The sequence below is a fragment of the Pelodiscus sinensis genome, chromosome 20 (assembly GCF_052426305.1).
Source record: "Pelodiscus sinensis isolate ZL-2025 chromosome 20, ASM5242630v1, whole genome shotgun sequence".
Lineage (NCBI taxonomy): Eukaryota > Metazoa > Chordata > Testudines > Trionychidae > Pelodiscus > Pelodiscus sinensis.
In genome coordinates, this window is record NC_143071.1 from 10827216 (window position 1) to 10839689 (window position 12474).

Consider the following 12474-nt stretch of genomic DNA (forward strand, 5'->3'; position numbering starts at 1 on the left):
TCTGTTGCTAAACAACTTAAATGAGGCAGAGTTCCATCCTCTTAGCTAAGAATGACATGCAGTGTTGTCATGATCCATGCAGTATGAAAACTATGATGCTTGACTACTTACGGATACATGGCCATTGTTGTCAGTTTAACAAAGATATCCTTACTCGGCATATCGACAGTGTTACAAGTAAAGGCTTGTGGTGGAGGCATTTTGTGTTTCTTGCAGAAGTCAGCAGGGGAAATGGTATATTCTTGTTTCACTTCATGTAGGTCTGACTTTGCAGCTACCACTAAGCAAGGTATTCTGCTGTCCACAAAATGTTGCTGCAAATTTAAAGAAAAATATTGAGACAAACAGGAGTTCACGTGTTCAAACAATTTGGAACTGCCTATTATTAGTGTTTCTTGTGGCAACATCAAGCATTCAAAGGCTTAGCTCTAGAAGCAGAATGCTCTGCACAGGCAGCTAAACCATAGCCAGGCCTTAGTAACACAGAAGCCCATCAAAGCGCCTACTGCAATTTTAAATGCATCAGCTGCATATAACCATCAATCAGGCAGGAAGTATATGCACTTTGGCACCCAGCTAAGACCGTTAGCAATGCTGATAACTGAACATGAACATTTATTTTCATTCTGGTTAAGCAGTGTAATGAGATACATACAAAAGATCCAAACCTTAAAAATCCTAGCACAGTATTCAAAGGATTTAGGATTACTGACATCATACACCAAGCAAACAGCATCACATAATGTCTCGGCATCAGTTAAAAATTCAGATTCACTAACATCATGTAGCTGAAAAAGGAGGAAAAAAGCTTTAGCATTATGAAATTAATTGCACGGCTTTCTGGTTTCTTTCTTTTTTATTTTCATTTTCTATCAAGTTTCTTCAAGCTCAAAATACTGAGACTGTACCAAAGCTAGCACATAACCAGGTATCATCACATCTGCAAGCAACCAAAATAGTCTCAGCATAAAGAAATATTTGCTTATACCACATTAGAAGACTTACCCAGAGTTGCCTAGGTCCTCCAGGGCACAGGGCTAGTGGTGTGAGGGATACAGGAGTCATGGCAGGGCCTTGGGGATGTGGAGAACTCAGGACAGGAAGCGGGGGGCATGAGGGGCTAGGTGAGGGTTGGAGAGTAAGGAGGGGCTCAAGGCAAGGGTTGCTGCTGGCTTCTCTTGGGGGGGAGGAGATGCAGGGTAGCAGGGACCGCACAACCCGTCCACTGGCTTATCACTAGAGGCCAGCCAGGGCTCTCCTTCCCCCTGGGCTTGGCCCCTCCCAGGGTGGGACGGGGAGTGGCAGAAGCTGTCTCCCAGACAGGGGAACCCTGATCTGGTGGCCCGCAAAATAGCAGAGGCCCAGCCCTGCTGGCGATTTCCTTAGTAATACGTCTGCTCCTAATAGACACACTCAAATCGCATCCCTTTGAACAGCAGCTCCTCCCTTTGCATGTTATGGAAAACTGTCCTTTTCTCCAGGCCTCCGGTTTGCCTAGCACAGCCAAACTTTGACCTTGCTTTCAGTTACGAGGAGAAGCTACGTACCAAATTTGATGGCCCTAGCTCTTATAATATAGGAGGAGTTCTGGAACAAATGCACTTGCAGGCAGACACTCAAAAAGACACACACACACTCTAAAATATATAAATAGATAATGCCTTGTATGCCCATTCAATCTTGTTCTCATCTTAAGTGTCAAAACCACTGATACAAGGACTAACAAGAACTTGCAAAACAAAGGGAGCATTCCAATTACGACTAATGAACTACCTTAAAACAAATGTTAAAGTATATTTCCAGTCTTCACAGACCTTCACCTATTGAAGATTATTAATTTATCCTAAGCATTAATATGTTTTAGGACAAAAAAGGGCTAACAACTCTCACCCATCAGAAAGGTTCATTTTGTAACGAGGTAAATTCCTTGCTATATTTCTCCCTTCTATTATATCTCATGTTGGAATCTCTCCAAATATGTGAACAGACCCAAAGAGAAAACATACTTTAGAAATGGTCAGGTGTATTTTCTAGAGCCTAAGTTCTGCAAAGTCTCTTAACACAGCATAGACCACAAAGCGTGTTTAGGGGCAGAGAAAATGATGATTGCTAGGCTGAGGATCAAATCTTAATTTTCCTAAAAACCAGAGCACACTTCTTATAGAGCTAATAAGTATAGTCACTTATTCTCTAGCATTGACCCTTCAGTTATAAGAATCAGACTGAACATCGTCTCTCCTACATTACCGATGCTTACAAAGATAGGCGAGACCGTACTGAACGCAACTGACACTAAAACAGTTAAATACTGTTGCAATTTAGGGGAACCTAATAGAATGTGACTGGCCCCTCTTAACATTAAAACATTAAGAGAATTAGAAGATTTTTATTTATGCGTGCATTAGATTTGCAACGTTGAATGTTTTCAAAATTATGTGTTGTGATAATTAGGATGTAACAATAGAATAGAAACCTTATTAAAAGTTGTCCAGCTAAATAAGTGCAATTAAGATATTCCCTCTGCATTTTTGGTACATTTTAAGTGAAGCTGCCAAAAATAAAATATTGCACAGTCAATAATTTACAGATTATATAAACTTAATTTTGCAAGCAGCTAGAAATATGTATTTAACACTCTTTGAAGTATTTAAATCTGAAAAAAGCACTCACAACCAGGGCAAAAGACAGCTAAATCCAAATGAGAAACAAATGCCTCAAGTAAACAGTCTTATGTATGCCAGTAATACAATTTGTTTTTAATTCACAGTGTGAGAGAGAGAGAGAGAGAGAGAGAGAGAGAGAGAGAGAGAGAGAGAGAGAGAGCGCGCGCGCCATGATGTAGTCTTACCAGCAAGTATTTTTCTTGTCCATATACATAGACTGTATTCATCGCATAGTAAGATTTGTGCTCTGCGCGAATTTGCCTTTGTCTCTGAAAACAGAGAATTTAAAAGTCAGACCAAGAGTGGGCAAAATCCAACCCACCATGATCCTCTGGGCTGCCAATGTTCTGCAGCCCAGCAACGCCCTCGAGCAGATTCTCTGCCTGCCACACGCTGCTCAAAGAAGCCATCTGCTTGTACCAGCGTGTGTGTGTCTGAGCAGCACGTGCCCCTGGGAACCCACACAAACTGCCCCCGCCCCAGCACAATCCTCGTAGTTCTCATTGGCTGGATACTGACCAATGGGAGCTGCCTGGGCCGTACTTGCAGGCTCATGGCAATTCACAGCACCCCAGGCCCCTGGTGCACCATGAAGAGATGCACACACTGGCCCCAGCAGCTGGCTACGCAGGCAGGGAGCCAGCCCAAGGATACTACTGGACTGATGGCTAGGAGCCGCCAGGGGTAAGCCCCTCCTCACTAGAGTCTGCACCTGGGCACTCCACTGCCCCCCAAGTCACAACCCAAACCCTCTGCACCCCCATCCCTGGTCACAGCTCATTCCCAGACCCTGAACCCCCTCTTGCACCTCTTCACTAGGTCAGAATCCACTCCTTCACCCAAACTCTCTCCCAGACCCCGTACACCCTCCTGTACCCCAATCACCTCTCTGAGCTCCTTTCTGCACTCAACCTCCATCCTAGACCTTACACTCCCTCCATTAATATCACAGGAAGTGCAGCCCTTGACCACTTCCCAAATTCTTGGAGTCCTCCCCCCCCAAAAAAAAATTATTGCCCATTGCTTGGTTAGACAAAAATCAACAGCAACTTCTTCCCTATACAAAATGTATTTAAATAAATATGCCCACTTAATATCAGAGAACTATGGTGAAGTCTTATGTTATGACGGCTTCATAGTGCTAGTAAACTCAAAGCTATAGTACATTTTGTCAGTAATGAAGTATCAAAGATTACAATAAAACTACTAGGCTACGTCTACACTGGCATGATTTTCCAGAAATGCTTTTAACGGAAAAGTTTTCCGTTAAAAGCATTTTCGGAAAAGCGCGTCTAGATTGGCAGAACGCTTGTCCGGAAAAGCACTTTTTCCGGAAAAGCATCCGCGGCCAATCTAGACACTTTTCCGCAAAAGCCCCGATTGTCATTTTCGCGATCGGGGCTTTTTTGCGGAAAACACTACTGTGCTGTCTACACTAGCCCTTTTCCGGAACAGTTTTCCGGAAAAAGACTTTTGCCCGAACGGGAGCAGCATAGTTTTTCCGGAAAAGCACTGATGATTTTACATTAGATCGTCACTGCTTTTCTGGAAATTCAAGCGGCCAGTGTAGACAGCTGACAAGTTTTTCCGGAAAAGCGGCTGATTTTCCGGAATAACTTGCCAGTGTAGACACAGCCCTAATATAAAGGAAAATGAACAAAGCACATTTTGCAGTTATCTGCAATTGTCCTATCTGTTTACTTGATAATTTGTAAAATACTGCAATCCATAATCGGTCTCCCAAACTTTAGAGCTTACAGCTAAAGTTCTACGGCAGCTGCATACTGTTAACAGAATTTTGTTGCATAAACTGACGCTTAATATTATTCAATTATAACTCTCATAAAAAGGAAAATGTTTCTTACCATTAGGCTTCTTCCAAGAAGTGCCTGGAGAACACCACTTTTCCCACAGCCTTTCATCCCAATAACATTACATCTGAACACATTCCTTTGAGTCTGCTTTTTCTGGAGGTCTATCTTTTTATCTCTAGTTACTTTAAAAAAAATAATTTTACAATTCCTACAGTAGGAACAATTAAATGACTTAATTTTTGAAATGTCTGTAATTAAAATCTTTAATACTCCAATGGTACACATTCTTTAAAAAGTGAACAACATGCAAACTAATTCAATAGGAATTGAAATAGTTTTTTCATATAATGGTGTCTTTTAAGCCATGATCTTTTACATATATACTTTTTACTTTTATAAACAAACTAGAACGTTCTCCAGGATATTCCTTTTCAAAATATGTCTGCATTTTAAGCAGAAACAAGAAAAAAAAAACACAGAGGACGTTTCAGTTAAACTCAATTTACTGCTTGGCAATTGGATGAGTGAAACTGATCTTTTAAAGTAAACTCCCAAACTGAGTTAAAAACATTCCGGATAATTACCTATAATTGCTGATGCTTGAGACTCTTGCTCTGTCAGTATTGAATAGCCTAAGTAGCCCAAGTACTCCAGGCAGCGCTGTACATCTAAGTATGTAGTTAATCTAAAGGAAAAAAAATGCCAAAACAACCATTCCTAACTGCCAACACCCAATTCCAAATTTCTATTCAAAGTGCTTGAGTCCCATGTAACATATCTGGCAAAAACTAAATGTTCTTTTGATGCCACACATTAATGAGAACACAAGTGTTTGAAAGTCAAACGGCCTCATTATATTAACAGAACGAACCCCTGACATTATGAAGGAAGTCCCTGCTATGATCTAACAAGTCTTTGTCAGGAGGAATTCAAGCAGAAGGCAGTAACATACTCTCAAATGAACTAATGTCAGCAAGACTGACAGACAAAAATCAAAAAACAATATGCATCCCTTAATTATTACTGTCACAGCAGCTGGTTAGTACAAAAAGTTAGTATTTCTGAAGACCTATTTTTAATACTATGTAGGCCACGTAGGAATAAATGTAATGATTTCAGATTAGCCCCTTCAAGCAAGGATGCTCATATAAAAGTCACACCATAGAATTTAATATGACTGGTAATGTTTGGAGAGGAGAGTCTCAGGATAGGATAAGCAAGTGGCAGGATTCAGCTGGACGGAGATATACTGATAGAGGTAGGATAAGAGGATGGAAGAACCAAGACTGATATAGGCAGGGTGAGGAAAATCAGATTTGATTTACATTGGCTGGGCTGTATGTAGAAGCTTGCACATGTTTTCCCTGCTACACCTAGCTCCAGTCAGATATATTAGTCTGTTGCTGACCTAGTAGAGCACCAAACAAACCCAACAAAATCAGCAATAGATATTTAAGTGAATTTCTCTACTGGTCAGATATGTAAAGATGGCAGATGTAAAAGTTCTGGAAAAAGAACTGCAAGTTTCTGAATCAACCAACAAAAAGGATTCAGACAAAATGAGTTAATGTGAACTTCTTCAACAGTCCTAGTGCACAGAGCTTCAGTTTATTGCGGAATTACCATTCTTTCCAGAGGTCAAGGTAATTCAACCTTCTTTCACATTAAGTCAGCCCGCCTCCCTTGGGAACACTGGTAGCTATGCCAAACGCGTGCAACAACTTTATAATGCAGACTAAACCCCATTAAGAGAGTAAACTGAAACTTCATTAGGGTATTTCAGGGAGAAACTCTGGCTCCAAATAAAGCATGTTTTCATAAATGGAAAGGACAATGTTTTACTGAGCAAGTAATTTAATACTGCAGTCACCATAGCAATAATCTTTCCTGTTCCCTTTAAAACAAGGGGGTAAGTAATTCTCTAACTCTGAGAATTACTACCAGTTCTCTGAACAGCAGTTACAACAGTCTCAGGAACTCATCTGTTAAGTAGATCTCCACATTTTGGCATAATATTTGCTATACATCTTTAAGCAGCAGCACTCCACTGTTATATGTACAGATAATTAGATCTGAATGACATAAAAATAATTCACACCGTAAAACTATGGCATCTTAATTAGCATAGTTATTTTAAAGTATTCAATGAAGGAGATCACTGCCAACATTCATCAAAAAATTTTAAACTCTAGACTGATTTTTTTCAGTTACCTTACTAGATTGACCATTAATTTTAGCAAAAGATTTGCATAGAGAATTTAGAACTACACAGATAAATGTTAAATAAAATAAAATAGGACTTCAAGAGATGTAATAACCCAGTGTTTCTCAAACAGTGGTATGAGTACCCTTAGGGGTACTTGAGAGAAGTCGGGAGGTACTGAGAGAAGTCTGGGGAGTAGAGTCAACACAACTGAAATTTGGAGAAAACTGAATTTTTGTTTTAAGTTTTACAGCGCTTTATTATTTTTGCACTTTTAATATCCAAAAATGTCATGCCCACCCAGCTACGATTAAGTTGTTTAAATGTGTTGCAATGGCAGAAAAAATTTGCGTGTGTCTGAAAACTGTAGGTACTGGGGGTACTTTTTTTTTTAAAGGGGTACTTTATACAAAAAGGTTGGGAAACACTGTAATAACCTAACATAAGCCACTATAATGTCCTAACTTAACACTTGAAGCAACAGCAACACATAATCTACCATACTTACGTCCACTGAGAAAGAAACCCCTGGTATGTTATCCATCCCCTTTCATTTGTACACACGGTGTTGTTGACATCAGGTCCCCATGGCATATAAGGGAAGACTTTGAACAAATCTTTGAGTTCATCAGGGGACAAAGCACAATCTCTATCCTGGAAATATGCACATAGTTATATATCAGATATAAATAATCTCATCAAAATGTACTCACAACAGTAAAGTATTTCTTGCATGGGATCTGAATGGCCAGTGCAGCATTGGTTCCATAAAAACTATAGTAAGGACTTACTTTCAATAGGTGGGTTATTAGTTTTTAAAAGGATTCTCAGGATGTGTCTATACTAGAAAGGGTAAATATTCCACCAGTTTATGCCAATGCCTCTGCTAATATAATTGATACAGGTTTCCTGAACAAAATAAGCTATATAAATAAAGGCATCTTTTGCTGGTGTAATTGCTGTCGTGCACCCACCCATGCGTTCTGAAAATTGGCTTATGAATATAAATAACTCGATGCTTTATGCAAAACAGGTCTTGTAACATTTTTAAAGTTACACTCTGCTGAATCTGTATGGCCTATTTTTTCTGCATGTATCATTCCTGTGTGTGAAATTAGGAACATGAGGTTTGACTCTGGTTTTCATTCTAAATGTGCTAATGAGGATCAATTTAATGGCTCAAACCAATGACCCGTGAATGGTTTTATTTTTCCTGTAAGCTCAAAATGTAGTTGGCCCTAGAAAGACATAGAATACTAGAACTGGAAGGGCTCTCAAAAGGTCATCAAGTCCAGTCTTGCCATAAATGCAGGAGACCAAACACCATCTACTATCACTAACAGATGTTTGTCTAACCTGCTCTTAAAAATCTCCAATGACAGAGACACCACAACTTCCCTAGGGAATTTATTCCAGTGCTTACCCACTGCGACAGCTAGGAAGTTTTTCCTCATGTCCAACCTAAACCTCCCTCGCTACAATTTAAGCCCCTCACTCCATCGCTTTTTGTCCTGTCATCAGAGATTAAGGAGAATAATTTTTCTTCCTCCTTCTTGTAACACCTCTTTAGGTACTTGAAAGCTGTTATGTCCCCTCTCAGAATTCTTTTCCAGACTAAAACCCAATTTTTTCAATCTTCCCTCATAGATCACGTTTTCTAGACTTTTAATCATTTTTGTAGCTCTCCTTTGGACCTTCTCCAATTTCTCCACATCTTTCCTAAAATGTGGTGCCCAGAACTGGTCACAATATTCCAGTTGAGGCACAGTCAGCCCAGAGTGGAAGAATTCTCATGTCTTGCTCACAACACTCCTGTTAATGCATCCCAGAACCATGTTTGCTTTTTTTGTAACAGTAGCAGTCAGACTGTTGACTCATACTTCACTTGTGTTCCACTCTGACCCCTAGATTCCTTTCTGCAGTACTCGTTCCTAGACAGTTACTTCCTGTTGTATGTGTGTGAAATTGATTGTTCCTTCCTAAGTGGCGTACTTTGCATTTATCCTTATTGAATTTGACTTTCTTTACCTCAGACCATTTCTCCAGTTTGTCCAGATCATTTTGCATTATACTCTTATCCTCTAACACAGTTGCAACACTTCCCAGCTTGGTATCATCTGTTAACTTTATAAGCGTACTCTCTATGCCATTATCTAAATCAGCGATGGGCAACCAAGACTAGCGAGTGGGTCATTCATTTGACCCTCTTTCATCTAAGTGGGCTGCATAACCAGAGGTGGGGAACCTGTGGCATGCAGCCCACTGAGGTTCTACCTGCAGCCCATGCACCCCATCTGCCCCCTTCCGTCTCAGATAACCCACCTCTTGGGGAAGGAGAGATCAGTTTTTAAAAACATTCTCTGGGTTTGTATATACTCGAAAGGGTAAATACAGTAACTCCTCATTTAACACGTGCCCGCTTAACACGTTTTCACAACAGCATGATTTTTTTTTTTTTTTTTAAGGGAACATTTTTTGAATTACATGACCATCCCCGAGATAAAATAATTTCCCCAGCCGGCCCGTAGCCAGCGGCTCCTGCAAAGTGGCGGAGGGTTCACCGCTCACCGCACCATTCCCCGCTGAGTCTCCCTCGCTGGATGCCTTACCCCTTCTCCTTCGCCCCCGCTTGCAGGCCGGCAGCTGGGTTCCCCCAGCAAGCCCATCACGGGCAGCTGTGTGGGGCTTCCCCCGCCTCCCTGCAAAGCAGCACAGGGTTTGCCGCTCGCTGCGCCGTTCCCCGGCGACCCCCACTTGCCAGACACAGTGCAGGTCCCAGCAGACCCGTCACAGGGGCATACTCCCAACCCAATCCCCCTCCCCTCCCCTCTCCTTCTCCTTCTCCTGAGCCAAACACCTCCCCTCCCTGCTGTAACCCAGTCGCCTTTCTCCCCCAACCTTATGTCCCGGTCCCAACAGACACCACCGCTTGAAACGCAACCCCCACCTTTTCCATTATTTTCAATGGGAAAATTGACCCCGCATAACACGTTTTCACTTAACACGATCATTTTCTGAAACATCTCTATAGTGTTCAATGAGGAATTACTGTCTTCCACCAGTTTATACTAGCGTATCAGTACCTCTGCCGATATCATTTATACTGGTTTCCTGAACAAAATAAGCTACATAGACAAAAGCACTCTCAGGCACTGGAGCCCAGCAATGCCTACTCCTGCCCTTCCCTCCCAGGACTTTTGGAGCACCATAAATCCAATGATTCATACACCATCCATGCTTCTCACCCTCCCTCCCAGAGCTTGAACAAGAATCAGAGGAAAGCTTCAACTGAGTTTTGTTCTGTTATTACTTGAGCTAACAAAGCACAGCCCCAGGAAGGAGACAAATTGGCAGCATGTTACCTGCTCACAGAACAATTTAACACAAGGAAGATGGCTTTCCCAATATAAAGTATTGATTTAGTTTCCTGTGCCACATTAAGGATTAACATTGGCTCCTAATTCTTTCTTTGGGTTTAAAAATTAATTTGGTACAGCTTCATAAACTTCAATCCAAACTTAATGGAAGGTACAAAAGATTCCTGGACATCAGGGGTGAATTTTGTTGATAAACATCCCATTGTACAGATCAAGACAAAAAGTTAAAATTTAGAGAACAATTAAAGCATCATATGAACACTACTTACGTCAGACTAATAGCTTACCAAATCATGCTTATCAAAAATGCTTTGGAGAAACAAATATGCATGGTGATTCAATTCTGTTGTGCAATCAGAAGGAATTTTCAACCTGTTTATTTAAAAAAAAAAAAAAAGAACAAAAATTAGTCACATCTATTATATATTTGAGAGAGTGTCTGTCTGTTACTTCAGGAACGCCTCATAAATGGTAAGAGCTAAGACCATCAAATTTGGTATGCAGCTTCCTCTTATCATAACTTAAAGGTAACAGTTTGGTTGTGCAGGTGGTTGGGCAGAAGCTTCCCCACCCCTCCCCGATGCACATCGGTACACACATAAAACCCTATAGAAAAGAGACAATCACCAGGAAGGTGAAAGGGGCTGGCTGGAGAGCCACACACCCGTGTCTAGGACTGCTCCAGCTCTGAGCCTTCCACACCTCAAGTGCCCTTTAGGGAGGATGGGGGGCTGCAGCCCCCCAGTTTATAGGAGAACATTGCTGGCTGTTCCCCTTCATCAGGGAGTGTGGGGAAAATGCACAATTTGTTCCATTCCTCACTCTGGCTGGGGAGTGCAAGGGGCAGACGAACACGGACCTGTTCCAGCTGGGGTACATGTGCCCCTTCCCCAATTGCGCTCACTGGAGCTGCAGTGGCCATGAAGAGGCGCTTCTCACCTGGTTCCAAACTGCTGCGGTAAAAGAGGGCTGGGGTAGTCCTCTCTCCCCGGAACAGACTGCATACTGAACGCCTCAGCCCAGAACAATGATTCATATGAACAAAAACTAACTGAGATAAAGACCTAAGCAACACTGGGGTAAATCTTCTAGGAATAAATAATACAAGTCTTTCATGAAATAAATATGGGGAAAAAAGCATTTCAAGTTTTTGGCTTTACAATCAATTCCTTTTTTGTTTCTCAGAGAACACAGCAAGTACTGTTTACTAGGAGTTCTAAAATCATCTGTAATACAAAGCACTTTCAGATATCACAGGAAAAGCAGCAGCATTTTATGAAAGAAGGATGGGATAAGAAGAAAATAAGGGAATTAGGCAGCTAATTCCCTTAAGAGTCTCTGAAAAATCTCACCCTAAAGTTAAATGCCATAAAAAAGGCTGACTAGTTTTATAACCATCCCACTTGTAACTATGCGTGGTAAGAGAAGGACCGCACTGCACATTAAGCCGTCAGGACTGTCGGCTGGCCTGTAGGAAAAGATGTGAGGCCCCTTTAAGGCCTAAACAGCAGGAGCATAACTTGCTGCAGCAGCTTCAAACCAGGTCTCCAGGGACACTGATCCTCCCCTGCAGATGACCAGAAGGGAGCAGAGACTATTTAGGTCTATGCTGGTGGAGGAAAAGGCCTCTTTTACCTGGACCAGGTGGAGTAGTTCCCACCCATCAACCAATGGCTGTGGTTAAAAACCAGGTTTTGTCATGATCCACTGTGGGCATTGCATTAGTTGCTCTTTTCTCAAAGGACTGGGATGGGATTTGTTCCCTTCACCACCACATTGGCTGAGGCAAAGTGGATCCCGTCCCCCTCCCCCCCATGGGTAGGAGGCTTAGTTTGGGCAAACATAAAATGGGGGTTAGGACATAATGTCACAACTGATCATGGAAGTGTGGGGCAGATATCCAGTGCAGTTACTCTGTAAGGAAGGGATATAGTGATCCGATAAAATGGATTGGCAAAGGATTTAAAGGAGGTATTCTTTAAAGGAGTGGAAATGAGGGACTTGGGGATCCTATGACTGGGACAGTAAAGAGCCTGTCTTCTCCTTAACAGTCTCCTTTAACCCTCCTTCAGAAGGGAAGGTGGGAAATGAAGTCCAAGCAGCAGGTTGGCTGCGGACCAGGATGGGTGAAAGGAGAAGGCAGCCAGCAGCCTCCTCCTCCCACAGATACACGTAAAGGGCTGTGGAATTATCTGCCCTGCACACTTGTCTGGCAGGTGGTCCCTCCCATTTAGGAATAAAGCAGTGGCCTAATTAAGCCACAAGTGTCTCCCGTCCATTCTTCCAGCACAGTTGGACAAAGGATAGTTAGTCCTGTGTTCTGGTCATAAACCAATTGTAGTGATCATGGAAAGAATTTCCTCCTCCTGCCATTTGACTCTTATTGCACAACTGTCATTATCAGAAACAAAAGTTTG

At 41.9% G+C, this 12474-nt stretch overlaps 1 protein-coding gene across 6 annotated transcripts in view; it reads right to left on the reverse strand.

Moving 5' to 3' along the window:
- The window catches only part of RHOT1 (ras homolog family member T1), a 64046-nt gene that overhangs the window by 19032 nt on the left and 32540 nt on the right, over positions 1–12474 (reverse strand). For all 6 annotated transcript variants that reach the window (XR_012896891.2, XM_075903863.2, XM_075903864.2 and 3 more), the window contains exons 12-18: positions 10345–10429; positions 7189–7334; positions 5062–5162; positions 4529–4659; positions 2849–2932; positions 669–788; positions 112–314 (exon numbers count right to left, since the gene is read on the reverse strand). Coding sequence is in view for 5 of the 6 variants with exons in the window: in XM_075903863.2 (XP_075759978.1) it covers positions 112–314; positions 669–788; positions 2849–2932; positions 4529–4659; positions 5062–5162; positions 7189–7334; positions 10345–10429 (870 nt within the window). In the remaining variant the exon portion in view is untranslated. The remainder of the gene's footprint in view (positions 1–111; positions 315–668; positions 789–2848; positions 2933–4528; positions 4660–5061; positions 5163–7188; positions 7335–10344; positions 10430–12474) is intronic.